This window comes from Malus domestica, chromosome 05, assembly GCF_042453785.1.
Source record: "Malus domestica chromosome 05, GDT2T_hap1".
Taxonomy (NCBI): domain Eukaryota; kingdom Viridiplantae; phylum Streptophyta; class Magnoliopsida; order Rosales; family Rosaceae; genus Malus; species Malus domestica.
This window is the reverse complement of record NC_091665.1, coordinates 30,012,300-30,036,838: the sequence shown is the minus strand read 5'-3', so window position 1 is coordinate 30,036,838 and position 24,539 is coordinate 30,012,300. Positions and strand designations below refer to the sequence as shown.

Below are 24,539 nucleotides of genomic sequence, written 5' to 3'. Positions count from 1 at the left end.
CCAATCAGCATGTCTCTGCTTACACGTGGCACCAACCCAGAGGCTCAAAATATCCAGCCAGCACTGAGTCAGAGTTCCATGCCACTTATCTCCGGCTCAGAACCCAACCTTTGTTTTCTGTTTTTCTGTCTTCAAAATCAATTTTATAATTCGGCGAAATTCCAAAAAATTCAATCATTTTGTACGCTAGAACTGGCTGTTGTGACAACAGAAACAGCAGACTTTCTAGTATGTTTCGGGATATCATATACATTGAGATTTTTGACCGTTGAATCTTGATCATTGATAATTGAATGCTCGTCTAATGGCCAAAATTCCCGGTGTATACTAAAATTTCCACAGAAACTGAAGCCCCGGTGAACCTTTCTAAGGGGAAAAGACGATTTTCATTTGCAAAATAGTGTGAAATTTACAAGCTTCAGAACAATAATGCCCTTTCTCTGAATGAACTAATTTACAAATTTTCAAGATCGAGAATTATGAACATTCAGGGCGCAGGTTGCAGGGAGAATGGCTAGTTGAAAATGCCATCCAGGATTCATGAACAACCGAAACATCTCCGTACGGAGAAAAAGCTCGACGGCCCTGGTTCCGGCTCGGGGTCGGGTTTTCTGCAGGGAAGCTGCTTAAAGAAGGCCTTTACTGCTCCTGTCACGCCATCCTCCTTCTCCATAGCCTTGGCAAGTTCGACGGCGCGCTCCTTCACCTGGTGTAATTTATAGGTAAGCTCATTAGGCGGTTCTCTCTTTCCAGTTTACACCAAGATAATAAGCCTTCCTAACTATTTCATGAAGATTTCTTACGAGAATCAAACAACTGACAAAGTTAAGGTTTGCTTGTACTTCTACTGAAGTTCCAGAACCTCTAAAATATAAACTTAGAAACTTGAACATCGAATCTTGCCACTCATGTAAGATGCTGGAGGTAGCATTTTACATGCCTTTCGAATGTATATAGTCAGTTCAATTTTTTTGAAACAAAAGATTACCCTGGGATCAAGCATGAAATTTATTGCATCAACCAACTTGGGAAGTGAGAACTCATCAACTGCGATGGGTGCAGGGCCCACTCCTCTGGCATGTACTCGCTCTCCCCAGAAAGGTTGGTCTCCAAAGAAAGGAACAATCGTCGTTGGACACTAAAAAAGAAAAACAATGTATGTTGGACACTAAAAAGAAAAACAATGTACATTTAGGCTAGGGCTAAATCACACGGACTGAAAGTATTCAACCATAAGATAGGTTATCAAACAATTACTGCAGCTTTTAGACCAGCAGCTGTTGTTCCAGCACCTCCGTGATGCACCTGAAGGAAGGGCAGAAAACCATAAGAACCGTTTAAAATCTAAAACTACTCTAAAGCATGTGGAGAAACAAACACTTGAAGACTGGAAATATTAGGAGATCGTTGAATGAAATTTTACAAGTAACAAGCAACCATCCTAATGACATCCACTTGCCCATCGGAAAATATTCTCTTACAGGTCACAAAAGCATAGTCGAGATAAAGGACCCAGCTCAAAGGTGGTGTTTCTTCTTTATCCAACTAAAATAATTGCCATCCAATTTTTCCTAAAAAAATTGCCATCCAATTCCCATTTATCCAACAACAAAAATTGATCCAACCAAATGGTGTGGTTCCTTTTTTCTGTTTCCCCTTTTCTTCTCAGTTTAAAACGACAGAAAGAAAACCACAAACTAAGGTGTTAAGTCTCACCACAGCCTTGCATTGTAAAAACAGCCAGTCATGAGGGCAGTTGTCCAATAGGTATATGAAGTCCTTTGGTTCAGCCACTGAGGAGACAAAATCAAGTGAAATACATCAGTGCATTCCAAAAGGTCAGCTAGACAGGGAAAAAGGAGAATAACGGAAAGCTCCAAACAACAATGAAATTGTACTAAGCTTGTGGGAATTAAGAACTTACACTCCCCTAGGCCACCCCATCCTTTGTTAATGATGCCCCGCTGCCCTGTCCTTTCCAATGCTTCCACAATTATTTGGGTCATTTTTTGAGGCTCTTGAACAGGCTGACACATGGAAGTAGATTCTGGTCACGAAAGCTACATATGTATGCATGAATAGGTATGTGCATAATTACATATGTGTGTTTGTGTGTCAGCATGTGTGTATGCACACATCCATGCATGTGCAAATTGTAAGTGTGTCTGTGACTATCTGTTTAAGCGGTCAAAGGATATCTCCGAAGAACACTAGTTTTCATTTATCCTTGAGATGGTAAATAACTTTGGTTGTCTGACTAATCAGATCCATTCTTTTAGCTTGCAGTAGACTAAAAACAAATAGCAATCTCAATTATGTACTAAGTTCCAAGGATCACTACATGATTATACAACATAACAATAAACTCAAACTGATTGAAAACGACACTGCATTCTCCATATACAAGATCTAGATTTTAAAGTGAATAAACAGTGTCCTGAGCAAGTCAACTATTCTATCAATTGATGGATAATTATGGAGGCCAACCTCAAGTTTGGACAAAACTCAAACAAGTCCCAAGGCTGCTCAGGTATGCTTTACTATATAGGAAAACTTGCAGAGATAGCAATATGTATATATTCACGAGTAAGGATTGAATAAATAACAAAACTCACCAAGCTACCAAAGCCAATATATATAGGCTTGTCACCAGCTTCAAGCCACTTCACAAGTAATTCTGGAGGTTCATAATTTGATGCAAGGTCAAGGAAGCAAAACCCCACCACATCAACCTTAGGTCCCCAATCTGCAAACCAAGTATTATTCAGTAAAGACTGACATACATTGGCATACTTTGCTAAGATTCAAGCCTTCTTAAGCAAGAATGTTCAATAATAAAACATGCAGAGATACGCCTGTAAATGGAGTCCGATATACTATCCTAGGCAGCACTATCTACGTTATTGCCACTCAACCTACAGCCACATTTCTCTTGAACTCAACAAGTTTCTCAAAACAATCCTACCTTGTTTACCTGAGGGACTCCAAATGATTATATATGGAAGAACTAAAACATGCAATTAAAATATAACTGAAGTACCTTTTGGTTTAGGAACAAGATGGGGGCTCCATATATATCCATATGGCACATCAGAATCAGAGCCTTGCGAACCGCTTAAATATGTGACAGGTCTTAGTTTCAATTTTTTCTTGCGAAGATCATTAATCATGTCCCGTATACCAAGCCAGATTAAGGAGTCAACAATTTGGTATGATAGCTGAAAATTTACGTAGGACAGAAAGTTAAAATTAATTATAAATCAGGAAGTGGAAATTATATATATATATATATATATATATATATATAAGGGTTAAAAATCAGAGGACTCACCCTATATCCAGTTGTTTGCTTGACACGGGACAAAGGATGTGGAAATTCACTAGTTGGCCTGGTAGGAAAAGGTAAAACATACACAATGCATACTTAAACATTGGCAATCATGACAAAACATTGGCAATCATGACAAAACATTGAGAAAATGCAGAAACCCAAACTCCAAAACAATTAAAGCAGTATACAACTCAGTAAGATTCCATTACCCAAACAAGACTTACGTCCATGGCATTGTGAAAAACACATGAATAGGAATTTTTAGCGCCTCCGCCACATGAGTATGCCCTAAAGAAGCATTTGTGTGGTTAGTAGTAAACAAAGCAATGCAATTGTAAGTGGAAATACTTTTCGTGAAATATGACAATAACATGCAGATGTATCTTATAGCAGAAGACAAAGTTTAACTACTTCAGAACACAAACTCTTTAAAGGGGGGAAAAGGAACATTGTTTTAATACAGTTATAAAAATTGGAAAAATTATTGCAACCAAATTTCCTACCCTCCATTTCCCAAACACAGAGAGAATTAGTTGCCACAAAAAAAAATCCAACTTATTTGACCATGAAAAAATATAAGATTTAAATTTTTTACTCAAAATCATTAAGTGTCGAAAGCTAACCATATGCTGGGGGATTTGCTATTATTGCATCCGCTTTAAAGGCAATACCAGAATCCATATCAGCCTCTTTGCAAGCAGGAAGTAAGGAGTTTATAATTTCCTTCAACTGATTACGTTGAATAGGAATATCAGAAGGCCCTGATGGCAGGAAACCTTTATTTTTTACCATATCTGCTCAAAAGACATATAAGTAAACTGGTTATACAGAAATTAATGGTGGAACCATATTAAAGCTTGACAAATATTTTAAAATGACCACTAAAGGCGACCAAACAAATCAGCATTTAGGGCACTTTGGTACATACAACCAGCAAGGACTTTTGGATCACCGCCTAAAGGGTAAAACTCCAAACCAGCAGTCAAGACAAACTCTTTGAAATTTGAATGAGTAGCTAGTCTTACACGATGACCATAGTCCTGCAACAAAAATAGTTTCATAAACAAACTTGAACATATGCTTTTGACCATCTTGAATATCCATAAACTCTAAAACACCAATCAAATCTTTAATACAAAATCATAAGAGTTTATACCATTTAACCATATTATCAAAATGGTTACTATTTTCGACAATTAATTTCAACAATGGAAAACACTTAGACAAGTCTTGAATATGTGAAAAGTGAGAACCTGCAAACGTTTGCCAATTGCAATGAATGGCTGCACATCTCCACGCGTTCCAACAATAAGCATTACTATTTGCATTGGTGGTATGTCTTGAAGATCTTCTGTATCAAGATTTTCATCATCGGCAACTCCAGTAGAAGCAGTTCTGCACCTATCTCCCAGATATTGAGGTTCAACACCAGCTGGAACTTCAAATTCTACGGTTCCATCATCTTTCACCGTAGCTATTCTATTTAACAACTTAAGCTGCACAATTGAATCTTTTGAGTTATAAAACAAAACTCGGATAGCCTTTTACTGTTTATTATATCTAGGATTAGTCAAAGATTTGAATAAGAGATGCGGATTGGCCAACGTGATCTTATCTCAATCTATCACGTTGCATCACCTTTTACACATCAACTTTTTTTTTTGGTCAATATTTTACACATCAAATGTTGAGACCATCAGTGATGCACGTAACATTCGAAAATCTTGAGGCTACAAAACTAAAATGATACAATGAACAAAACAGATATCATCTCTGATAAATCACACCTTCTGGTGCACCGGAATCTTGTCGTCGAAAATCTTTGCGGCATCTTTGGACAACTTGTTCTGATGTCTGGTGGTGTCAGTTTTTGATCTTTCCAACTTAAACGGAACGGAGTTTGATTCTCGTCTCTCAGAGTTCGATGATATCTCCGCTGGCGGCAATGTGTTCCCTTTAGACAAGCTCCCGCCAGGAATTCCTGAATTGTGTAAGATCTAACTTAGTGTGATTGTAAATTGGACTCCACAATCTCCATTACCTAAATTATAGCATTTCTTGTTTAAGATTAAGAAAATACATAAAATTTGAATTTCCTGAGTAATACAGTACTGAGAAGAAACGCAATTTAACTAACTAATTACCAAGAATAAGCACAAAAAATCTAATTAATTATCTTGTATTTGCTCATCCACCAAACAGAACCTAAATTCCGAGTAAAACCGACAAACCTTTAGAGCAACTGCCACCGTGAGATATATCCACCGATTTCTCCAATTCTACGCTATTTTCGCTACTAGCGCCGCCAGTTGCATCCTCGATTCTCACCGGAACTTCTCCCGAACTCGCAGAAGAGTCCCGGCGCTTCTCCGGCGGCTCCTCCATAACCGGCACTGATTCCTGACGGGGAGGCTCGTTGCGATGATCAAGATCCGAGGAAGCTTAGAGGAAAAGCGAGCCCAGAGAGCGGCGTAGGGCGTGTTTGGATGGCGAGAAAATTGTGGAAAGATTCGAAAGCGAAAATCTTGCGGTGGTGTCGTTCCGGAAAAAAGTGGTGGGTGGGAAAAGGAAGGAAGTGCTCGCAATGGCTGTGTAAGTGATTGAGTAGGAGACACGTGCGCACAACTGTTCGGGGGGACCTGTAATTTTTTAACTGCCGCGCTGATTGTTTACTGTTTAATTTCCGACAAACAATGGATTAAAGCTACTTTTACGCTTCTTTTACTTGCTAATTACTTGTAATTACAGAGTTACAGTAGTTTAAACTGAAAAGTTACTCATAAGTCTTACCTTGTTTGGTAACTTGTAGACCGGGACTTACCCTTATTCGACTGTCGAATTGCAATATGTCTGAGTTGGGCTTGGACAAGATTTTGGGTTTAGTAATTGGGCTAAGCCTACCTTGTTTAGATTTGGGTCCAAGAGTAAACTGGATTTAACTAATCTATTGGGTTGATGGCCCAAACTGGTAGCCTATTCATTAGTCTAAACCCTAATTACATATTTACCAAACAATAAATATACTCTTATTCCGTCAATTCTTCTCTAATGCACATTACTATGTACACATCCAAGACCCTAATACTTAACTGGCAAGAAATTCTAATATCCTTAACCCATAAAAAAAAAAAAATAAATAACAACAATATAATAATAAAACCTATGCTCCAACGTGGACAACCGAAACATCTGCTTATGGATAAAAGGTCTTACGACCCTGGTTCTGGCTCGAGGTCAAGTTTTCTGGAGGGAAGATGCTTAAAGAAGGCCTTTACTGCTCATGGTTGAATTATCCAAGCATGAGGTTGTAACAATGAGTATTGAAAACAGGGGCACTAAGACCTTTGGTGAGAATGTTTGCAAACTGTTCACCAAAAGCTTTTTGCTAGCAAATTTTTCTCTGACAAAATGCACATAATTTCAATGTGTTTAGTCCTCTAATGTTGTACAAGATTAAATGACAATGCTATAGCTAATAGATTGTCACATACCTCAATCCAATTATTCAATTGTGGAAGACCACTATAGAAGATCTGGAAATTGTTTGATGTTTCTTTGAAGATCATGAAATTGGATTATTGCCCAAAAACACTACTAACCTAGTGGTTGATCTTATTTTATTTGGGTCACCAGCTCAATCTGCATTAGTGAATGCCTTAAGATACAAGTCACACCCGTTATATTTGATACCACAAGATACAGTACCTTTGAGGTATCTGAGTATTCTCTTCATATCAAGAAACTATGAAACCATTGGTATGCATGAATTGACAACCTGACGCACATAGAAAACAATATCAGGTCTTGTGAACACAAGGTATAGAAATACCCCAACTGCACTTCTATATAGTTCAGGATTATTAAAAGGTTGCTCATCATCCTTGAGAAGTCTATTATAAGTTAGACAAGGAGTAGCACATTGTTTAGACTCAGCCATCTTATTTTTCTGTAGAAGATCCTTAATATACTTTTGAGACCAAAGGAAGGGTGACCAAAGGAAGGTTGTGTTGTAGAAATTCTCCCTTGTGTTGCTTTCTCCTCCAGTGGAGAGGGAGAGGGAAAGCTCTTTCTTTTTAGCTCTTATGCTGCCAAATATTTAAGGAAGAGGAATTCAAAGTCCGCTTGCTTTGCTTATGACGATTAGGACGGGTCGAACTCCTTCATTTTTCCTCCACTAAAGGTATCTAGTTCTTTAATTTGAATGAAGTAACGATGGGTTTTTGCTTATATAGTTGAATATATCAAAATGCAATGGATGTAAAAGCTTTGGTTTCTGCTATATTAACTAGATTTTGTTATTTGGGTTTTTGGCCCAGCTATTATTTCCTTTTTTCCCTTTAAAAATCTGATTGTCATTTGGTTTGAGAATCCTTGAATTAGAATTGGTGGAAGTAGGAAAAGTGAAAGTATCTTATTGCATGTTAAAGCTCTAAAGTTGAGCATCAAGTGCTTGATTAAAGTCCCCAATTAACTTTGGACAAAGGTTTGGCTTGTGTAGTATTTTGTACAAGTAGAAATTAATGGTTTTTCTTAGCTATAGATAAGAAAGAGGAACACAAGGTGATTGCTGAGCAAGTAGACGAACACCGTGGGAGCTGAACACCATCAAGTTCTGTTGAGGTAGGAGTTTTAACCAAAAAAATATTTGGGGTTTTCTTCCTGTTCGATAGATAACTGTTGGTGTCACCACGCATAATGTTCCAAAATTAATAAAGTAGCTTTCCTTGATTATAATTAGAGAAACAATATCGGCACACTTATTTTTTTGATGGGAGCTTTAATGAAAAGGGTTTGGGCCAACAAATATTTAACCAAAAACCATCCCAAAATGTTATTTAACCAAAATGGCTCAAAGTTTAATAAAAAACAATCCAAAACTATTATCCACAGGTCAAACTTACAAGCCCAACCCGTTACAAATCTATACTTCCGTAAATACTCCTAAATGATTTGATATTGTCCTAACTCTTCACCAACCTCAACCCAGCACGAAACCGCCATAATAACTCTCTGTCTTCCTATCAAATCGAATTCCCCCATTTCAAAAACAACCAAATCAAAGTTGAAAAATGAAGCATTTATCGGAACAAAGCCGTCGAAACAAGTTCAAAGAAGTTTAATGGCAGAAACCGGCGAAAAAGTGTCTGAAAAAAAAAGAACCAAAACATAAAACTGTTTCTGGAGAACTTAAAACATAACACTGTTTATGGAAAGACAAAAAAATCAAATACAATGTTTGTTTAATCTGTGCACAAACAAACATTGTATCTGGAATGAAAAGAACCAAAATCCAAAAACAGTGACTTAAATTTTAGAAACAGTAACTTAAATTTCAGAAATAGTGACTTATATTCCAGAAACAATGACTTAGATTCCAAAAATAGTCTATGTTTGAACCTTTGACTGTTTTGTTTCTTTCATGCATCAGTTGATTATATTTAATAAACATGGTGCTTATTTCATTTGGATCCAGAAACAGTGACTTAGATTCCAGAAACAGTGTTACTTAAAATTCAGAAACAGTTTATTTTCACAGTCTATAAACAATGACCCGTCGTTATTATTGAATAGCATGTAGATCTCAAATTTATTTTCTGGAGAAACAAACAATAAACTCCACTGACGAAGAAAAATTGAAAAATAGTACCTTGAATACACTATGAATAATAACGACGATCACATTTCAACGAAATAATACAAAATATAAGTTAAATAGCATGAGGGTCTATATTTTTGTTTCAAACAAAAAGAAGAAGGTCTGCAAAACAATGATAAACTCCATTAACGACGAAAATATGGAACTCAACCTAAAAAAGTTAGGGGTAAAATCGAAAAATCATAATTTATTATAGTTGGGCCATTTTTAGTTGGACTACTTTTATATGTGCCTTGTACTAATTATTAAACAAAATTTATAACATGATTTTTGATTAAAACTAAAACTTTTAAAGCATTTTTCATTAGTTTTCTTTTTTTATAACACACTCTTGTTTATTTATGCGTTTAATTCTCTTTTTATTTGTTCAATCTAAAAACCAAAAATAAACCGAAGTGTATAAAAATGAGCAAATACGTTTATGAAAATAACTTCTTTTTACAATTTGTCATGGGTCAAGTTGATTGAGAATGTCTTCTAACAAGGTCAAGGTAAGGCAGTAAGGGGCAAAAGTGGCCTGAGATTGCGTTGTTGGCAGGAAAGAAAAATGTGACATGATTTGGGCTACATCTTGCACTTAAGAAGAAATTTTCTTAGATCCACCACTGATCCCAAATACCATATCCTCTGCTCTCTACTTTGAAGTGTCATTCCAAAAAACATAAATTTTATGAGTATATTCTTGTTGGCGTAGTTTGTTACATTACGGGTGTGTTTGTTGTATCAGACTATCTCGGACTGGACTAACTTTAAAGACTAAACTGGACTGACTTGACATGAACAAGTAGTACAAGGATAATGATAATTTTGGTACTTTCTAAATCACGGACTAAATTATTTTTGGGATTCAAATCCACTTATCCAACACCTGCATATCTCCTTGCCCATCCTCACCGATACAATTGCAAATGCCCCATCCTCAAACAACCTTTTTGTGAAAAACCCAGATCAGAGTTCTTCCCAAAAATCAATTGTTGTAGCTGGATTCAGAGGAATGCCAAGAATTTGGTGATGAGTTTTCTGAGAAAGTGAGAGATTTTGGTGACGAGTCCGATTTAGGCGAGGTGTCGGGATACGTCTGAAACCATCCTTTCAAGCATGCAGGAAACTTTCCAGCACGACGTTGATTTGGGCGAGGTGTCGGAGTTGGCGACGAGGGTGATTTGGATGACAAGCCATCACAAAAGATACATGAGAGACTGGGTTCGTGGGACTCTGCTTGCAGACGAGGGAGACATGATTATCAATCTCGTAGTTTTTTTGGGGTCTGGCTAGGACCTCCTAGCGAGGGATTTAGTCTAGGCGAGTCCTCTTTTGTTCCATTAAATTTAGAATGTTTTAACAAAATACTTCCGTTACTATTTATTTTTAACAAAAAATCATATTTTTACTTTTAATCTTGTCTGTAACAGACACACACTACACTAATATGTAAGGACTTGGATTGTCTGCCCTCCAATTTCTGTGCCCTCCTCGTGCCCTTCTGTTTTTGTGGTCACGGTTAAGCCACGTCAACATTTTATATTACTATTTCTTTTTGTTTTATTATTTTTATAAAAAAATAATATAAAATATTAACGTGGCTTAACCGTGACCACACAAAACAGGAGGGCACGGGAAGGGCACCTAAATGGAAGGACAGACAATCCAAGTCCAAAATGTAATCCAGTTCAGTTCAAAACGCTTCAAAACTCCAAGTCCAAAATGTAATCCAGTTCAGTTCAAAACGCGCAAGTTGAAGGAATGAAATCATTGAAATGTAAGATCCCTCATCGAAAAAGTACACAATAATTTAGATACAATTGAAAGGTCGGTGATAACATATTTATTGCACTTAGACTTTTTAAGATAAGACTCCATATGTGCTAATCACAAAGCAACAACTAACCAGCCAACAGTCAAAGTCAACACAAAGAGAGAACAAACTTTGAGAAAGAAAATACAAGTCGGTGTTGGAGTGTTGACATCGGTGGAGCCACTAAAAAGCCACAGTTGACAATGACGACCTAGCTAGCTAAACACATAAATCCAAACACACAGACACAGATACAGCCTCCCCACCCATATATTGGTTTGTTTCTTTTTCTTTGCCATGTTGCCATGCATGCAGGCGCACTAATAGAGATTAACATCTTGCATTTACAAATTAACATTCAAAAACCTCTCCTCATAAGGATAACAGGTTTTAGTTCATGCTTCACTTTCATGTCTACGGATCAAATTCACTACTACAAGTTATGTACATCAATAAGAGAGTAATCAGTAGCAGGTAAACTGTAAATGTGGTTGTTTTATTTCAATAAATTCAACGATTGAAAAGAAAGTATGAAATAAACTATAACTTCAAGACGCTTTATGCAGAGGCGGAAGCACGAAGGGGCTAAGAGGGTCAACCGTCCCTTCGAACTCTAGCGAATCTCTATGGTAATTTGGGTGCTGCTCCTTTGAAGGTTGGAGTTGCCCTTCATATATGTCTTCCAACTATTTGATAAAATACCTTAAAGAAGAGTTGCTTTTTTTTTTCTTTTAAATATTACCCGGTCTTCATACATGTATATTTCCTAATTACATTGACTTTGGTTCTACTGATTGCTATTGTTTCAGTGGAGATAGTCTTTCTCGTTATGAATATTATGAAAAATCTGCTGTGTAACTGAATAGGAGATCAATGGTTAAATGATAGCATGGTGGTTTATATTGGGAGCAACGTTTTTTCTTCAATTGACAACAAAGTTATAATGTAGTGTTTTCAAAATATGAAAACGCGTTGTGAACAACTGTAACTTGTATTGTCAATTTTTTCTATAAGTTATGAATGATGAAATTATGGTTTAATTTTTAAAGTTATTATATATCTAGAAAATATTCGTAAATTTTTATATGTAACCCTCCGAACTTTATGTGCATATTATTATATGAATACAAAAAATAAACCTTGTACTTGAAATTAATATCTTCTTGTGAAAAATAAGAAAAAGTTAAAAGTCCACATAGGATAGAGTGAATATTCAAATCAAATAAATTAATAAAATAATAATAAACTAATTAACAATATATATATTGTTATTGATACAGTTAAAGGGCAATACCTTGTGGGTCGATGCCGCTTAATTCTCGGCAATGTCGCTCTCCGACGCCCGAGATTGAACCTGTAGCCGTAAGCCACGCTCCCTTTTCATCTCTCCAAAATCCAAATCCCTCAATTTTCCCCAATTCCCCCAATTTTCTCTTCCTCCTTCCCTCCCCTCACACAAATGACAGCTTCCCAGCTCCCCAAACCCAGCTGCAACACACAGGTACTCTAAAATTTCAAATTTTTATCTCCTGTTCTGTTTGCCTTTTCCATTTTTTTTGGATTTTGATCGGTACCCATCTCATTTTTAAGCATGCCCGCTTGGAATTTGTTCTGTATTTGATCTGCTTTGCTCTAGTTTCAACATGTTGATTGTAATTTGGATGCTATGGGATTGTTTTAAATGATGGGTTCTTAGGGAAATTGTGTTCTGGATCTGTGACTGTGCAGGAAATGATGGATTATTAGGAGAAGTTGTGTTTTTTCTTGTTGGATGGTCTCAGCTTCTTCTAGTCCAGCATGCGAATGATAATTCCTTTCATGTTTGTGATTAGATATGTTGAAATTGAATAAAATACATATAGATAGTGGGATTCTTCTTTCTGTATAGATGGGTGGAGTTTCGTGATTTGATCATAGAGATACTATATTATTACTTGATTATGGAAGTATAGGGAGATAATGTACATGATTTCTGAGTTTGATTGTGGTTTTTGCCAAAGGATTCGTTGTAATGGAAAAAGAAGTATTGGAGTAGAAGTTTTTATTTTTTGGTATGAAGAGCGACTTGTATGCCTGGTCTTAACTTGTCACTTTGAAGGAGAGTTTCCGGTAACTGAGTGATCATTCGTATGCAGCTAAGTAGGTCCGAGCACTTGCTTGATACCATGACCAATGAGGTGCCTGGCACATCAGGTCAATGGATCCAGAAAGAAGCGACGTTTGTTGTCCCAAACACAGTAAAGAATGTACATAAGAATGTCTCTGTACAGACAGGTGAGGAATTTTCCATGGAGTTTCTTCAGGATCGTTCTGCAGTTAGAAGAGTTCCTGTTGTGACTGATATGGTTGAGAATCGTGAAAATGGGGTTGGGTTGAATTATAATCAGAATAATCGGCTGGGATATCAGGATCTTACTGATCTTCTGGGGTTGAGGAGAATGGATTCTGAGTGTGCATCTGATATGTCTGACTTTATCTCAGCAAAAGGGTCCTGTAAAGATATTGAAAGCGAGGCTTGTCTTGACAAGTTAGGCAGATGCAACAGGGAGGAGGTTGATAGCGGACAAGGATCAAGGAAGGCTTTTGGAGAACTGAATGTCGACAGAGCTGGGTTTGGACCAACTGCCTTACCTATATATATGTCTGAGTCCCATCATTCCAACACTGTTAATGGGTCAGGAGCATTGGATGGTTCTCAATCTGGGAAGATGAAGTTTCTTTGCAGTTTTGGTGGAAAAATTTTGCCCAGGCCTAGCGATGGGAAACTCAGATATGTTGGGGGAGAGACGCGCATTATTTCCTTCAGGAAAAGTATTTCATGGGAAGAGCTTGTGAAGAAAACTTCCAGTTTTTGCAACCAACCTCATACAATCAAGTACCAGCTCCCAAGCGAGGATCTTGATGCTCTTATATCCGTTTCTTCTGATGAAGATCTTCAAAATATGATAGAGGAGTACCATGGCCTCGAAAGGCATGAGGGTTCTCAAAGACCTCGAATCTTTTTGATTCCGTTAGGTGAATCTGAAAACACATCTTCCTTTGAGGCGGATAGCATACAGCAAAGTAACCCTGATTACCAATATGTTGCTGCTGTAAATGGCATGATAGATCCTAGTCCTAGGAAAAACATTGGAGGGAAGAATTTGACTACTGAAGCAAGTCAACAGGGAACCAACACTGTCCTATTCCCTATGGAAATTATGAGTGATTTTAAAGCTTTGCATCCTAATCAAATTTTAAGTGAACCCCAGGATATGACTCGGTCTGCCATTCAGTCTTCCTTTTCTCCCATTCTGCATCAGCGAGGAGATTCCAAGGGTGTTCATTTACAATCACATGGTCTAAACTCGTGCCAGGGCAGTAATGAGAGTAGCAGTTCTTTTATGAGTGCTCAACCACCACAGGATAACTCCAGCAATAGCACGGAAGGTTATAAAATTCATCCACAGGGGGTAGTAACTCTTATGGATTATCACCACCCTTGTAAGCAAGCTGATGATGGACAACTGGGCCTATACCATGGAGGACATAGTCTCAACCACAATCCCAGCAAAGATCCCATGTCTACTTTAGTTGTCGGTCAAAATGTTGGTGATTTTGATGGATTCTCCCATGAGATGCCAGTGCAGAAGGAAAGAATATTTCCTCCTGAGCCTGTCTCACACCAAGAAGATTCAAAGAATATGTTGTCCGGATCTAATGATTACGTTGATTGTCATCCTGGCATGCATCATGCATATTCTGATTCAAAACTGCAAGAGAATGGAGGGAGGTCTGTATATTGTTCACAAGAAGGAATGAGCCCACCGTCCCCCTTAATTTTTGCAAAGGCTCAATCATCATTGCTGCTGAACTCAGTTATTTCACAAGAAAAGCCGACTCTACTGCGTGACAATATTGAATCTTTGAATCCTAGGTTACACAATCAGTTACATGGTACGGAGTCGATAGGATTGCACAGCAGACTGGATTTGCCGAATTCATCTCCATGTTTAGAATCACTGGGCAGGAATGAAGATTCTCCCAAATGTAATGATTTTCATGAAAAATGCCGGACATTTAAACAGAAAGATTCTTTGACATTGGAGCAGACAAAGAAGGTCAATCAAAAGGATCCTTTCTTACATCAAGATGAAACCCTTTATGGGACAAGATCACCTCCCACTGAAGTTGATTATCAGAATGGATTTCCTAATATCATTCCCGACCCATCATCTACTTTTACCTCTGGGGTTGTTGTTCCTGCAACAATTAATTTGAAACCGTTGGTAAACAAGAAGGTGGAGGATTCACAAAGATTCCAGGGCGACAAAACCCCTGCCAATCTTCTTGTCACGAGTCAAAGAACTGCCAATGATCAGGACTGTGCTTTGGCAGGGATGCCTAGTGGTGAAAAAGGGCATGATGTTTCAGGGGCCAGGAATTCTGAAGTTGCAGGCATATTTCCAAGTACTGAACAGCATTCTCGTGATGAAAATTCTTTGGCTGATCTCATCTCAGGGTTGTCCAATGGCCAAGTTTCCCATGAGCCTGCACGACCAGAACTTGTTGCAAGTCAAAAGGATATGCGTTTCCAAGAACCCTTGCGTATGAACTCTGCACATGTGCACCCAGTGACAGTTCTTCATGATCCTGTACTGGAAAAGAGTGACCACATGGTGTTGCATAAGCCAGTTCAAGATGTTGCGTTTAAAAGACAGGTCTCTCTTCTTGATGATGACTTTGTAAATTACCCTGATAAGAATGCTGAGAAGTTGAGCTCAAATGTCGAAGATGTTAGTTTGGCACCAAAAAAACCCCCAACAATGAGGAATGATAAAAAACAGTTGGAGTCGGTGAAAATTGTGGAAGACATAACGAACGGTATTACTTCTGGCGTCCAGTCTTCATCACTAGTTCCCCCATATGCTGCGGATGAACCCGTTGGTGATCTCATATCTCCTACTACAACAGAGGTGGAGAGCGTCAATGAAGAGTCTGAGTATGAGGTAAAATTGATGAAGTTTGTATCTGATTTGCAAGTTATGTATATACTTGTAGATTTGAACTTTGAATTACTGTTTGCTTTATTTGTAGGATGATAAGGCTGATGAAGAAGACAAAACTGAATCATTTAGTGATGCAATGATCGCTGAAATGGAAGCCAGCATCTATGGCTTGCAGGTATTCCGCTGATGTCTTAAGTTTCTTCTTGATTAGAACATGTTTTTGTTTATTATAGTACACAAGTTTACATCTGCTGACTGGAGTCCCCGCTGCTGCCAGCTTATGCTGCAGCATTCTATAAAAAAAAAGGTCGTACCCAGTGCACAAGGCTCCCGCTTTACGCAGGGTCTGGGAGAGGTGAATGTCGGCTAGCCTTACCCCCATTTATGGAGAGGCTGCTCCCAAGTCTCGAACCCGAGACCTACCGCTTATGGGCGAAGGCACTTGCCATCGCACCAAGTGCGACCTCTTTATGCTGCAGCATTCTATATATAAAAAAAATTCTTGAAGAGGTTTTTTGCTGTGGGTCAATTTTGAGGATACTAATCATTGTATTAATTGAAAGCTCTGATCATTTATTTCTTAAAAGAAGAAAGAGTTCATTGTTTTTTAAATTCCCTTGAAAAAGTATAGCATCTGATGATTATATATGATGGGTCGTCTCTTGGTAAATGCAATGATTCTCATTTCAATGTTTCTCTAGTCTCCTAAATCCCTAATGAGAACAGATGGTTCATACTCCTCTTGCCTCTTAAGAGCGTAGATATGTAGTCTGTATAGAGAGATATATTCACTGATAACAAAGGGATGTGTGGTGCAGACAACTATCACTCATGCGCATGTAAACTTCTCATATGTGTGTAGATAGGTAGTATTGTGTCGCTCCTTGAGATAATAGTATTACTGAAATGCTCTCTGATTTGTAAATAGATCAGTTTCCAGCATTTTTTTGGGAATTTATAGAAGTTTAATTTCTTTATGCAACTGAATTTTCTAAATGTGATCCAGATTATAAAAAATGCTGATCTTGAAGAATTACGGGAATTAGGATCTGGTACATATGGAACTGTTTATCATGGAAAATGGCGGGGAACAGATGTTGCTATAAAGCGAATAAAAAAGAGCTGTTTTGCAGGAAGATCATCAGAGCAAGAACGATTGGTGGGTTTCCTGAACAAATTTGTTTTGTTATTTTTCCCAGTACCTGCACAGTTGGTGTTGAGAAAAGTTAACATCTTTGGTTGTTTTATTGACAATAACTCGTGACATTAAATGTTTGAGTAATATGACATGCTGTGGCTTCTAGCATCTATTATAACATACACCGTCTGCCTTAAAACAAGTGTATCATTTTTATCTGGAATATACTGTGTGCGTTATGGACAATCTGTAAATTTTTGCGAAAATTTTTAATTTCATTTGACACGCATGTGAAGTTGATTGTTCATTTGACTTGTATTAGACAAAAGACTTCTGGAGAGAGGCGCAAATCCTTTCAGCTCTCCATCATCCAAATGTGGTTGCATTCTATGGAGTAGTACCTGATGGAGCTGGAGGAACGTTGGCAACTGTGACTGAGTACATGGTGAATGGATCACTGAGGCATGCCCTACTAAAAAAGGATAGGTAATTTTTCTATCATTTATTTTCATTTTTGCTTCTTAAAGTTTTTATGCATATCTTAGAACATGGAATTCCTATGCAGATCACTTGACCGTCGTAGAAAGCTTATAATTGCCATGGATGCAGCTTTTGGCATGGAATACTTGCATTCAAAGAATATTGTCCATTTTGATTTAAAGTGTGACAATCTGCTAGTCAACTTGAGGGATCCTCAACGACCTATATGCAAGGTAAGTTAGTCTGGAACCAAGTTTCATGTTCGGGGATTGGCGTAAAAGCACTTTATTAGAAAGCATTTTTCTTTGTAGTCCTTGTACAATTCCGGAGACCTTGAAATTCCTTAAGCAGAATTGGGATTTTTTTTTTAAAACTAGGTAGACTTTTATGGTGCCAAAAGTTTCCTGGCTGATGCAATTGGGTAGATCCAGTGGGAGTTTTCTTTTCTCTTTAGAAGTCAGAATGTGATCATTTTTGTATCCCTTGTGGAACCTTTTATGTGAAATTTTAGCCACATATCAAAATGTTTCTTTCATTACTTGATTTTTTCCCTGGGGACTTTGGATAAAAGATTTTTCTTTAATGCTGATGATTGGGGATTGATCTTTTAGGTTGGAGATTTTGGTTTATCGAGAATCAAACGCAATACTTTGGTATCTGGTGGTGTGCGAGGAACTCTTCCTTGGATGGCACCAGAACTGTTAAATGGCAGCAGCATCCGGGTTTCCGAGAAGGTTAGTATGACTTTATATATATGTCAGCAATGTTGTAGGCAAAGACGATTGTTTGTCTTGTAATTAACGCTATGGTATTAATTTTGACAGGTTGATGTTTTCTCATTTGGAATTTCAATGTGGGAGATCTTGACCGGGGAGGAACCATATGCCAATATGCATTGCGGTGCCATCATTGGTAAGTTCATGTCATGGACCTAATTATCAATATCATCGGTACTGATGGCAAATAAAATGAAGAAATTTCGTTGGCTGAAAAATCTCATTGGATCTGTTTTAAATATCTTTCCCCTGCTTGCTTTGAACTAGGATTAACATGGATACTTCGAATCTTTATCTTAATTTTTCAACTGATTGTAAACTTGTGAACGAAGGTGGAATTGTGAAGAACACTCTTCGACCTCCTATTCCAGAACGTTGTGATTCTGAGTGGAAGAACCTGATGGAACAGTGCTGGGCACCTGATCCTGACATCCGTCCATCATTCACCGAGATAACTAACAGGTTGCGAGCTATGTCCAACGCACTTCAGGCGAAGGTAGCTAGCAATCAGACAAGACAGATGAAACCCAATGTCTGACATTCTTGCCAGGTACCAGAATTATAAATATCTCCAACGGAAACCCTTCCGGTTGATGATCAAAACTTTGACGGCAATCAATTCATCCCCACAATTCGTCGATGTATTGATCTGCTCTTCTGTTGATAAAAGACTACATAATTTTTTTATTCTTTTGTAAAATAACACCGGGTCATACTAGCATGCTGGGAAGAGGCGATCGACAGTTTTTCTGCTAAGTTTGGTGTCAATGTATTTTTGCTGGAGAAACGATTGTCCATATGTATATCTACACAGAAATGATAGGACTTTGTCTGGTTTACCTTTTACCTTGTCCTTCTCTCTTATTGATTTATAAAATGTGCGTTCACCAACCTTTGATGACGATGGCTCTTCGTCTAGGAGATATATGTACAAATAAAACCGATTATAATTTTTTAATAAAAATAGAATTGGAGTGACACTAATTGACAGTAAAGGAGTACCTAACCGTGTTATATATGGCTTATTGTCTATTTATTGTGCCCTAGTTTCGATTTTTGATTAAGCATGTGGTCAAATATCTTTGTAGATAGTGAGTTGTATTCCAATTCATGCGTTATCTAAGCTCCTCATTTCGAACCTTCCTCTCCTCTTAATAATAATAATATTTAAAATATTTTTTTTTTTAATATTTTTTGAGAAAGAAGTATGGAAAACGAAATTGCACAGCAGCCCCCTGAGTCAATGATTTTGGCCTCAAGTGGATTCACACCCACCAAACGTTTTTAAATTGGCCTCAAGTGGGGAAATTCATATTCGTTCCCAAAATGCGTTTTGTCAAAACACATAAAAAAAACCTGAAGGTTGTTGGGGGAGAGGCATCAACTGAGCTATTGCATGGTATACTCAAAAAGTCTATGGAGAGTTTCATTTAAAAAAAAAACACACAACATGCATAAATCAATTCTCGATAAGGGTGTGATATCCATACACCCCATTTTACTTCTCACGCATCTTTTTAATTTTCAACCGTCGGATCGGATGAATTGAAGAAGATCAACGAACAGAAATTATCAAAGATGTGTTAGAAGTAAAATGGGGTTATCCATAAAAAAAAAAAAAAAAAGAACAATAGTGGAAAGACGTGAGAGTTGTTGGTTTGGTTCCTTGTATTTTCCTAGAAGAATGAAAAAGCAAAAATGTATATGGTCGCTGTGGTTGGTTTCAGTGGAAAACGTGGGAATTATTGTGATTGGTGGCTTACTCGTGGTCTTCTGAAATGGAGTATAATATTGGCATCTTTCAGTGCCCTTCCATTTCGCAATTTGACGAAGTGGGTTGGTCTCTTTGGTCAAGTCCTTACTTGGAAATTTCAAGGGTCGATCTTATTAATCATAATTCCTATAAATTCCCACAAACCATTGCATATTTTTTTTGCTGCTCAACAAATTGTATTGATCAAGGAGAGCTTTCTGCATTCCATTTTCTAGAGAGAGAAAGAGAGGAGGGAGAGAGAGAGAGAGATGGATAAAGCACTCAACAGACAGAAGGTTCTGCTTCAGCATTTGAGACCCAGTTCTTCTGTTTCTTCTCCAGATTATGAATCTGCTGCTCTCTCTGTAAGTTTATCCACTTTCTTTTCAGTTCACTTCTTAATTTTGTAAATATTTTTGCTTTATTTTATTTAGCTGATTTTAATTTAATTTTAATTTATTTCTTCTGAAATGGTTTGTTAGGCTTCAACATGTGCAGCTGGGGATAGCGCTGCATACCATAGAACATCTGCTTTTGGAGACGATATAGTGATTGTGGCGTGAGTAATTTAAAATTTTAAACTGATTTGATGAAGTTATTAAATTTTTCTCATTCTATTTTTGTATGGAATTTGTAATAAAGTTTATAGCTTTATAGTTTCTCTGTATTGAATCTTGCTGCAAAATCATGTTACATAGAGCCTACCGGACTGCCATTTGCAAGGCGAAGCGTGGCGGTTTTAAGGACACTTTGCCAGATGATTTACTGGCGCCTGTTTTAAAGGTTAGATACAATTCCCAACTTAATTCCAGAGAAATGAATGTGTTTCTACAAATTGTGAATGTATTACCCCCTATGCAGCCGAGTTTGAATCTTCATTCTCACAATTTAGATTAGCTTAAAGTAGAGTATCGCATGTACAAATAGAAAGGGGGATTAGATATTGACATATGGTGTGCTTTTTATGTAGGCGGTGATAGAGAGAACAAATTTGAACCCAAAGGAGGTGGGGGATATAGTTGTTGGTACAGTTCTGGCACCTGGCTCACTTAGAGCAATGGAATGCAGGATGGCAGCGTTTTACGCTGGCTTTCCAGGTAAGTTTTTATCTTTAATTGATGTTTTGGAGGCCCTTCTTTGTATTTGGTTTGGCTTATAGTGTTATGGTTTGTTGGTTTTGTCCAGATACGGTTCCCATTAGAACTGTTAACAGGCAATGTTCATCTGGCCTTCAGGCAGTTGCTGATGTAGCTGCTGCTATAAAAGCAGGATATTACGACATTGGTGAGAAAAACTCTTGATTATGCATGCATCTAATTAGCCGCTAGGTGGTCTCCATCAATGGACTTGATCTTTGTTTTGAATACAGGCATTGCAGCTGGATTGGAGTCCATGACAGTTGATAACATTGGCGGATTAAGTAAAGTTAACCCTAAGGTATAATCTAACTCTTCTTCTTTACTTGATATTTTGGTTTGTGGTGTTATTTTGAACTGATACATGTTGTCAATAGGTGGATATCTTTGCACAAGCACGCGACTGCCTTCTTCCCATGGGTGTTACTTCTGAAAATGTTGCCCAGCGATATGGTGTGACCCGGCAGGAACAAGACAGAGCCGCTGTGAGTTTTCTGTCTGTTTTAAGTTAAAACATGCATTAACTGTTCGATAAACTGATAATGCTGAATCTGTAATTCCATGAATGTTTGTGAACAGGTAGAATCACATAGGCGTGCTGCTGCAGCGACAGCATCTGGTAAATTCAAAGATGAAATTGTCCCTGTATCTACCAAGGTAAATATAAAAATGTGCTCCCTTTATTTGCAAAGAGTCTTACAAAAGTAAAATGGCGTTTTATTTTCTTGTAATTGGTTATTTGTATCATCAGATTGTGGACCCAAAAACTGGAGAGGAGAGGCCTGTTACAATCTCTGTGGATGATGGGTTCCGTCCAAATGCAAACATGAACGATTTGGCAAAACTAAAGCCTGCATTCAAACGAGATGGTTCTACAACTGCAGGTATTTTGTCACTCAATTATCATAAAGCTTGCTGCTAGTTATGCAGGACAGTTTCTTCGTTTAATTTTACACAACTCTTTCTTTACATAGGAAGTTTTTTCTTGTTTTTTTTTTAAACTTGTTTCAAGCATTGTGAACCAGTTCATTGCTTTTGTCTTTCAGGAAATGCTAGCCAGGTGAGTGACGGTGCTGGAGCAGTCCTCCTTATGAAGAGAAGTTTAGCTATGCAGAAGGGACTTCCTATTTTTGGTGTTTTCAGGTATGCCGTTGATTATTTTTGTTCAATTTAATTGCTTGACTGCCTATTCTCGAGTTGACTTTATAGTACAGATACGATACTGCAAATTCATAGTAAAGAACTCTAATTATTAAGAAACCGAAAATTGAGAGATGGGCTGGTAGAGGTTTATTCATTCTTAATATTTCTTTTCATTGGTAATGTTGTTAATTTCCTTGAGATGGATATGTTCAAGAATTAGCTAAAGCTTTCTTTGTACTTTGGATACAACTTTATGATCTCTGTGCAGGAGTTTTGCTGCTGTTGGTGTGGATCCCGCTGTCATGGGAGTTGGTCCAGCTGCTGCAATTCCGGTAGCAGTGAAGTCTGCTGGCCTTGAGATTGATGATATAGATCTATTTGAGATAAATGAGGTAATGCATTGCTATTGATTTCTGTAAGCTTCAAGATGAATTAGCTTATCTTTGAAGATTTTGACCAAGCAGTTTTATTGGTTTCATTTAGGCATTTGCATCTCAGTATGTATATTGTGTCAAGAAATTGGAGCTTGATCCTGAGAAAGTCAATGTTAACGGAGGCGCTATTGCTCTAGGGCATCCTTTAGGTGCTACAGGTATACGAACTGACGTTTTAAATTAGACTCTTATCTTATATTTCTGCAATAAACTAAAGCTGATATGTTTTGACACAACTACTCGTTCACTCTGTCATCTGAGGCGAATATTGTATTTGTTTTTGTGTGCTAGGTGCTCGCTGTGTTGCAACTCTCCTGAATGAGATGAAGCGTCGTGGCAAGGATAACCGCTTTGGTGTGATCTCCATGTGCATAGGTATCCTTTTGCGCTCTTCCGTCTAATATAACTATGAACGAAGGTAGAATATTGAGAGCTTGATATGAGAATAAGAAACGCGACTGTGTGTGTGTCCTTGTTGCAGGCTCAGGTATGGGGGCTGCTGCAGTTTTTGAAAGAGGGGACTCAGTTGATGAGTTAAGCAATGCTAGAGCTGTCTAGAGGAACAATATTTTGCCAAACGAAGTTACATAGAGCATCTTGGTAAATTTTGTTGGTTCATCAAAATAAATACCCGACTGGGATGTATTTCGAAGCCTAATTAATAAAGCTCCCTAAATCTTGTTAAGTTTGCGAATATTCGGCTTTTTTCTGTTATGTTTTTGTTCTTATAGGTTCGTCTTTCTTTTGAATGACCTGGTCTCCACGTTTACTTTGATTTTTAAAGGGTTTATATTTTTTTTGTAAATTTCCAAAACCAAAACAAAACGTTCAAGCATTCAAATCACAACGTTGTGTACCGATCTGCCCTACCGTACTTACTAAAAAAAACTGAGAATGATTCATAACCATTACGTAAATCTAGGGTTATAAAGTTCTAGATGAATGAAGTTGAGGTTGCATCAATTCAGGCAAGATATGTGGACTCGAAAACAAATTGGAACTTCAATCCTAATTGTTCAAAAGTTGCTGATTGTTTTTCCTCTTTACTATTCTTTTATCTAGGTCTGGTTCCTTCTTTTTTCCTCTTCCAATCCACTCTTTCGGCTACCATGGTTGGTGGGTAAAAGAAAATATGGACTTACTGTTTGAGTTGTGTCACAGAAGCCAATGCCTTGGTCCTCAAACATCTAGTCATAAAGAATGTTACTCAAGGAAGATGCATGGAAGAAGAAGAAAAGTTGGTGTCACTGCATGCGTTTCGTTGAGAACGTAATAGGATGTTATCCATTAAGTGGGAACCAAAACTAACACGTTATCTGGAGTATTTTTCATCCTGGAAATGTCACTTCATTCACATCTATGGGGATATTGTCCAGGAAGCTTCCCTCCCTTCCATGCTAATGATTTTAATTCAATTCAAAGTTGTCTATAAGATTCTTATATAAAGTTTCTAGAAATCAATAATCACTAGTGGCGCGTTTACTAATCCGTAATTAAATTGAGAGGAATTAAATTGAGGAGAAATTGGATTGAGGAGGAATTGAAATAAGGCGGAATCAGAATCAGATTCCTGTTGAAGTTGTTGACTAAAATTGTTTACTAATTCAGTAGAATCGGAACATAAACCAGCATGATTACTAAAATGTTGTTCCAAATCAAATATTTTATTCTATATTTATGTTTAAATGCATTTTATTAGTTACTTTTATTTATTTAGTTAAAGTAAAGAGTTAAAATGTCCATTATTGATTAATTGTGTATAAATTAAATTATAATCTAATTAAAAGCCATAAACAAAGCCACATCCATCTTCTTATCCCGTAGAAGAAAAAACGCAGAACGGCTCCCAGCCGTCAAGACCTTCAAACCGCGCAGAAGAATGAATGCAGAAACCAATCGGAGCCGTCAA

The 24,539-nt window shown here is 37.5% G+C and overlaps 3 protein-coding genes across 10 annotated transcripts; 2 read left to right on the top strand and 1 right to left on the bottom strand.

Annotated features, from left to right (window-relative positions):
- Positions 1-363: 363 nt before the first annotated feature.
- On the bottom strand, positions 364-5,952 carry LOC103435803 (sterol 3-beta-glucosyltransferase UGT80A2). 6 transcript variants are annotated; one of them, XR_011581478.1, is made up of 14 exons: positions 5,563-5,952; positions 5,119-5,312; positions 4,585-4,827; positions 4,260-4,371; positions 3,955-4,125; positions 3,556-3,619; positions 3,332-3,389; positions 3,041-3,218; positions 2,616-2,746; positions 1,925-2,027; positions 1,717-1,793; positions 1,232-1,305; positions 989-1,138; positions 364-706 (listed from the first exon to the last, which is right to left on the bottom strand). XR_011581478.1 is itself a non-coding variant. In XM_008374217.4 (14 exons), exons 1-14 carry the CDS (start codon positions 5,714-5,716, stop codon positions 539-541), a joined length of 1,851 nt encoding a protein of 616 aa, XP_008372439.2. In that variant the 5' UTR covers positions 5,717-5,952; the 3' UTR covers positions 364-538. The 6 variants fall into 6 exon arrangements, 2 of the variants coding, with proteins under 2 accessions (XP_008372439.2, XP_028958373.1); XR_011581476.1 differs by having other exon boundaries at positions 804-1,138; positions 1,258-1,305; XM_008374217.4 differs by having other exon boundaries at positions 1,258-1,305.
- A 6,094-nt stretch (positions 5,953-12,046) lies between these two features.
- On the top strand, positions 12,047-19,055 carry LOC103435805 (uncharacterized). 3 transcript variants are annotated; one of them, XM_008374223.4, is made up of 9 exons: positions 12,047-12,283; positions 12,783-15,770; positions 15,859-15,945; positions 16,777-16,929; positions 17,231-17,394; positions 17,474-17,621; positions 18,000-18,122; positions 18,213-18,300; positions 18,497-19,055. In XM_008374223.4, the coding sequence occupies exons 2-9, from the start codon at positions 12,912-12,914 to the stop codon at positions 18,700-18,702; spliced, it is 3,828 nt and encodes a 1,275-aa protein (XP_008372445.2). In that variant the 5' UTR covers positions 12,047-12,283; positions 12,783-12,911; the 3' UTR covers positions 18,703-19,055. The 3 variants fall into 3 exon arrangements, with proteins under 3 accessions (XP_008372445.2, XP_008372443.2, XP_008372444.2); XM_008374221.4 differs by having other exon boundaries at positions 12,068-12,283; positions 12,918-15,770; XM_008374222.4 differs by having other exon boundaries at positions 12,068-12,283; positions 12,511-15,770.
- Positions 19,056-19,824: 769 nt separating this feature from the next.
- On the top strand, positions 19,825-23,324 carry LOC103435806 (3-ketoacyl CoA thiolase 1, peroxisomal). The gene is made up of 14 exons (XM_008374224.3): positions 19,825-20,282; positions 20,400-20,476; positions 20,616-20,700; positions 20,888-21,014; positions 21,103-21,201; positions 21,287-21,354; positions 21,431-21,538; positions 21,633-21,710; positions 21,805-21,937; positions 22,100-22,196; positions 22,465-22,588; positions 22,680-22,788; positions 22,922-23,005; positions 23,112-23,324. Exons 1-14 carry the CDS (start codon positions 20,187-20,189, stop codon positions 23,186-23,188), a joined length of 1,362 nt encoding a protein of 453 aa, XP_008372446.2. The 5' UTR covers positions 19,825-20,186; the 3' UTR covers positions 23,189-23,324.
- Positions 23,325-24,539: the final 1,215 nt, after the last annotated feature.

What these genes read in the sequence shown, in the direction of transcription:
- LOC103435803 (XM_008374217.4), bottom strand. Translation starts at nt 5,716, where the DNA reads ATGGAGGAGCCGCCGGAGAAGCGCCGGGACTCTTCTGCGAGTTCGGGA. An exon ending in AGCAAACAACTGGATATAGG is followed by an intron (nt 3,219 to 3,331) that starts GTGAGTCCTCTG and finishes GTAAATTTTCAG; the next exon opens with CTATCATACCAAATTGTTGA. An exon ending in ATATTGGCTTTGGTAGCTTG is followed by an intron (nt 2,028 to 2,615) that starts GTGAGTTTTGTT and finishes TCCATGTGTCAG; the next exon opens with CCTGTTCAAGAGCCTCAAAA.
- LOC103435805 (XM_008374221.4), top strand. Translation starts at nt 12,242, where the DNA reads ATGACAGCTTCCCAGCTCCCCAAACCCAGCTGCAACACACAG. An exon ending in ATGAAGAGTCTGAGTATGAG is followed by an intron (nt 15,771 to 15,858) that starts GTAAAATTGATG and finishes CTTTATTTGTAG; the next exon opens with GATGATAAGGCTGATGAAGA. An exon ending in GCCCTACTAAAAAAGGATAG is followed by an intron (nt 17,395 to 17,473) that starts GTAATTTTTCTA and finishes ATTCCTATGCAG; the next exon opens with ATCACTTGACCGTCGTAGAA.
- LOC103435806 (XM_008374224.3), top strand. Translation starts at nt 20,187, where the DNA reads ATGGATAAAGCACTCAACAGACAGAAGGTTCTGCTTCAGCATTTGAGA. An exon ending in GTTTTACGCTGGCTTTCCAG is followed by an intron (nt 21,015 to 21,102) that starts GTAAGTTTTTAT and finishes GGTTTTGTCCAG; the next exon opens with ATACGGTTCCCATTAGAACT. An exon ending in AGGAACAAGACAGAGCCGCT is followed by an intron (nt 21,539 to 21,632) that starts GTGAGTTTTCTG and finishes GTTTGTGAACAG; the next exon opens with GTAGAATCACATAGGCGTGC.